General features: G+C 50.8%; 1 protein-coding gene across 1 annotated transcript in view; it reads left to right on the plus strand.

Annotated features, from left to right (window-relative positions):
* The window catches only part of Pxt1 (peroxisomal testis enriched protein 1), a 17,945-nt gene extending 16,960 nt beyond the window's left edge, over nt 1–985 (plus strand). The window contains 1 exon segment of the mRNA XM_031347003.1: nt 227–985. Within this exon segment, the coding sequence (XP_031202863.1) occupies nt 227–331 (105 nt within the window). The 3' untranslated portion in view covers nt 332–985.
* The last annotated feature ends 4,360 nt before the right edge of the window (nt 986–5,345 follow it).

Consider the following 5,345-nt stretch of genomic DNA (forward strand, 5'->3'; position numbering starts at 1 on the left):
GGCCTCGAACTCAGAGATCCGCCTGCCTCTCCCTCCCAAGTGCTGGGTTTAAAGGCATACACCACCAGTGCCTGACTGTAAATCCTATTTCTCTTAGAGGTGAGGAGGGTGGGGAAAGAGAGAAATATCCAAATGTGGTGGTCTGAGTTGCTTCTCTCCCCTGCAGAGACATCTCCCTAGCCCTAAATTAGCAGCTTAACACATTCACCACTGTCTTCCCACACAGCATTTTCCACGGGAAGTCTGGGACGCGCTGGTTCCTTTTGTGGCGCTGATGTTCCTGAGAGGCCAGGTGCTGCTGCGATTTTTCTGGAACAACCATTTGCTGTAAAGGACAGACAGACAGACAAGCCCCACCCTCTGGCTGCCAATCCCCAAGGGGCAGGAGTCAAGCTGCGGGGTCCCAAACCCTCTCCAACCCCGCCTCCTCCCACCGTGGATGGAGGTCTACCTCTGTGTCAGTTTGCTGAAGTTGCTGATTGGATGTCCAGCGTCTACAGAGGCCTCCCCCTGGGTCATGCCCTTTGACCCTGCATTTATCACCGCTGTCTAGATCTTCATTGAGAACCAACTTCATTAAGAGACTGGTCTACATGGCTCGCAGGTCCTCTGCTCTGTGCAAAGCTGGAAGGAGCTGGGTCTCCATTACGCAGACCTGAGCCCTGGCCCAGCCACCCTTCCCTTCTGTTAGACACCGCCACCTGTTCCTGGTCTCTCTCCTGCTCTGACTGTACCAGGCAGGCTTCTTTCTCAGGCCTATGGAAGCCCTCCTGCCTCTGAGGTTCCCTCAGGCCTCGCCTCACCTCATCCCTCACCCGCAGCCCACAGACGTTTCCAGAGTGCCTCCTGCGTGCCCAGCAGACTCACCTTCTAGGGAGCTTGGAGGCTGAGACAGTTACACCCATGGCTCACCAGGATGCCTCTGCCTGTTGTGTTTGCTTTAATCTTTCTTGTTTTTTTTCCCAGGCTTTGTCTGTCTCACAGCCCCTCCTACTCCTTTTAAAAGAATTTCTAGTCCTAAGAAAGTTCGTTAGTAATTAATTATGAGTCCTGTGTGTACACACATCCTGTGAGTTTTTAGTATGTTAGTGTTAACTTTTTTTGTTTTGTTTTGTTTTGTTTTCCAGACAGGGTTTCTTTGTGTAGCCCTGGCTGTCCAGGAACTCACTCTGTAGACCAGGCTGGCCTTGAACTCAGAAATCTGCCTGTGTCTGCCTCTCAAGTGCTGGGATTAAAGGTGTGAGCCACCACTGCCTGGCTAGTGTTAACTTTTTTTAAGAAGCGAAATAAACATTGTATTGAGCACAAGACTGTGTGTATCTTCTGCAGAGGAGGGATCCACATTTCTGCTTCTGTTGGTAGACATGTACTCATCCCTTGTCCACTACTCATCCCTTGTCCACATACTCATCCCTTGTCCACATACTCATCCCTTGTCCAGTACTCATCCCTTGACCACGTACTCATCCCTTGACCACGTACTCATCCCTTGTCCATGTACTCATCCCTTGTCCACGTACTCATTCCTTGTCCACTCAAAGGGAAGTGTTCGTTCCCCATCTTGTTAATCTTTTGGGTTGACTAGATGGCTTAGCCAGTAAAGGAGCTTGCCAACAAGTCAGATGGCCTAAGTTCAATCCCTGGGACCCACATGAGAAGGAGAGACCTGACTCCAGAAAGTTATCCTCTGACACCAACATGTGCCCATGCTGTGCACACACACATGGCACACAGAATAAAATACAGTTAAAATATATTTTGAAATCCTTTGAATAGGTATTGGTGTGGTTTCAAAATCAAAACAATAGAATTACAATGAAACCCTTATTTTTCATCCTGTCCCCTCAACTATATAGATACATACATACATACATGTTTGCTCTTCTCAAATCCATAACGTTCCTTTTTGAAAAACAGAGTATTAGCTAGAAAAACTGAAGAGTATTAGCTAGGCAGTGGTGGCGCATGCCTTTAATCCCAGCACTTGGGAGGCAGAGGCAGGCAGATTTCAGAGTTCGAGGCCAGCATGGTCTACAGAGTGAGATCCAGGACAGCCAGGGCTATACAGAGAAACCCTGTCTCAAAAAACCAAACAAACAAAACCCAGAGTATTAGTTACTCAACCTGTGGGCATCCTCCTGTATATCTGAAGAGTCTCTGAATTACTTATCATACCTATTACAAGCTGATGCTATACCACTAGCTGTTAAATTATGTGGTTCAGGGAATAACAGAAGGACACATTCACTACACAAGCAAGCGATGCTCTGTCGGAATGGCCTCATGGGAGAAGAAAGCTGACTGCTTGTGAGACCACACAGAGAAAGCAAGAGTCGTGTGGCTGTTCTTAAACCGTGGTTCTGCGCCCTCCACTCGCCCCAAGGTGTGAACTGTGTTTCTGCGCCCTCCACTCCCCTACCCAAGTGTGGCGGGTAGGAGTGAGCCTGCTTCAGACTGCTCCTTATGGCTTGCTGCTGTTATTCAGTTAAGTGTTTGGATTATCCTTTATATGCTTCTATGGGAAAAAAAAAATGGTTTTAGCCCGGTGTGGCCTGACCTTGTGTACAGCTTAAATTCACTGAGAACCCTGTGTGAGGGTCTGAATAGAGCTGGCTTTTGCATGAGAATCTACCTCGTTTGTCGGCTCAGGACTCCTGGTTCCCACCACCTCAGCAGCCGTTGACAGATCTCCTTAGGGCTGTATCTACTCCCAAGCCATCCATGCAGGGATGTATTCAAGGGGATGTGTGTGTCCTTGTGCCTGGGACAGAGGGCGCCACTCTAGTTGAAACAGAGCCTCACAGGGTCCGCAGGGGCTTTGGAGCCCTCAGAAATCCGGAAGCAAGATAGAGTCGTCCGTAGGCGGAGCTCCAGTAGAAACTGAACCTATGGCCTCCGATTCCATGACTCACGTTTATTGAAACAACTGAGCCTACTCAGGCCACAACGTTGTGACCCTTTGTAAACACGTAACTGTTTCAGAAACCAGGTCACTGGCCGTGACCGATTCACTGTCCCATCCGCGTCTAATTAAGCAAATGGCCGGCCGTGGACAGAGAGAAGCTGGACTTCTGATGGCTGGCTGGGGCGATCCTATCAGCTCCGCACACTTCTGACATTTGTACCTCCTGCATCTCCAGCTCCCTTCGTGTGCCTTTGTACATGTGTGTGCAGGAGCTGGAGTGACAGCTGCCCAGCATGGGTTCTGGGTAGCAGACCAGGACCCCTGCCAAAGCAGTGTGTGCTCTTAAGGTGAGCCATCCGTACAGTCCCCGATTCAAGAATTCTTGTCCTTGTGCATCACCTTGGACGCCTTAGGAACAGAAGTGAAAGAGTGAAGTGTGGGGCCGAGTCCACACTTCCAGACTGACAAAGGTTTGAAGTGATTATTGAAAGCCAGTGTGTCTGAGCAATACCGATAATAGCTAATGTTGATGGGACACGTGCTCTTGGTGTGTGTGGGTGCTCCCAAGCCCCTTTCCCTGGAGCACTGTCCCCAGAGAAGCACTTTGGACATCCGACTTCCCACACAGGGACCATCTTTATGGAATGTCCTTTTTTTTTTTTTTTTTTTTTTTTTTTTTTTTTTTTTTTTTTTTTTTTTTTTTTGGATTTTCGAGACAGGTTTTCTCTGTGTAGCCCTGGCTGTCCTGGAACTCACTCTGTAGACCAGGCTGGCCTCAAACTCAGAAATGCGCCTGCCTCTGCCTCCCAAGTGCTGGGATTACAGGCGTGCGCCACCACCGCTCGGCCTGTGGAATGTCCTTAAAGCTAGATATGACAGACCAGAAGAGGTTAGTCAGCGAAGCCCGGGGGCGGGGGACCAAGCCATCAATCAGTCTCTTTTCAGACACACTGTGTCTCTGGACTCTGGTAAATGGTAAACAAGTGTTCATCAGTGCAGAGGACAGAGCAGTAGTGGAGGGTCACATAACAGAGAAGAGGGAGCTCACCTCTCATCTAGCTCCCCCCCCCTCTGGACGCCAGGAAGTAGGGACTCCCTGGGGACACCCCTGAGCTATGCCAAACAGCTCTGGTTCCCCTAGCTCTGGCCTCTGCCCAGACAACTCTAAGAGCTGGAAGCCAGCCAGCTGGAAATCCCCAGCCGGCAGGCCAGCGGGAATGTCAAGAAAAAACAACAAAGAGGAGGGGGCCTGGAGAGGTGGTAGAGGTCTTACGGAGCACGTGGGAAGCCCCGCTTCCTAGTAGGCAGAGAGCAGGGCGGTAGAGGCGGGACTTAAACTCAGGGTCATTCTGGGGTACAGATCACCCGCAGGGTTTTGCCTGGCTCGGTGGTGACTCCATTTCACAAGCAACATTTGACTCCACTCGGAGTGTAAACACGGAGATGGAGTGACGCTGCACTCCGGCAGACGTGTACACAACGCCATCTGCCTGGTACCACCCACAAGGAACAAACTGATAACTTAAAAATAGAAAGGGTCCCGCCCTGTTTATCAAAGCAAATTGGGACCATGGGATATGGGTGTGTCCCAGACGGGTCAGAGAAACAAAGTCTGAAGACGGGGTTGAGGGTGGGGGTTGAAGGGGGGGATGGGGTGGCTGGTGGTGGTGGTGTGTGTTTGTGTGCAACTCCTCCCTCTGACTGAACCCCATAGAGGAGAATGGCTAACACATACACCAAGGGACCCCAACAGGTTGAGAGTTCCCCAGCGCCCTGGCCTGAGCTAAGCTTGCTCCCCACTTGTTGATATGGCCTGGCCCAGGTGCCACCCTAGTTCGTATGAAGCTTGTTCTCCCCCTCGGCTCCTCACCCTGCTCTACCTCCCTACTGTAGCTTGACTGTGCTCTGCCCTGTGTCACCTCAGCACCTCCAGGGGAGCACCTCCTGGGGAGCACTTCTCCCATCCTCCCTCCCCTGACACTCTTTTTTTGGGGAGGTGGGGTAGGCAGAGCTATCTTAGTTTTCTTAAGATTTACTTATTTCTGTGTTTGTGTCTGTGTGAGTGCATGCCTTGTATGCGCCAGTGTCAGTGGACCTTGTACCCCCTGGAACTGGAGTGGAAGCTGACTGTGGGCTGGGAGCAGATGTCAGGTCCTCTGCAAGAGCAGCCAGTGCCCTCATTTCTCCACAGCCCCCCAACCCGCTGTCTGTCAGCTTCTCAGGGATGGCTTCGCTGTAGCCTTTCTGTAACCCACATATACATACAGATAGATCAGTGTTGTGGGGTATGTAATGGGTGGTCTGAGATTAATATTTGTTGTTAAGACTGGAGTAAGAGCTGGGTGGTGGTGGCGCACACTTTTAATCCCAGCACTCGGGAGGCAGAGGCAGGCGGATTTCTGGGTTCGACGCCAGCCTGGTCTACAGAGTGAGTTACAGG

The sequence above is a fragment of the Mastomys coucha genome, unplaced genomic scaffold, assembly GCF_008632895.1.
Source record: "Mastomys coucha isolate ucsf_1 unplaced genomic scaffold, UCSF_Mcou_1 pScaffold3, whole genome shotgun sequence".
Taxonomy (NCBI): Eukaryota; Metazoa; Chordata; class Mammalia; order Rodentia; family Muridae; genus Mastomys; species Mastomys coucha.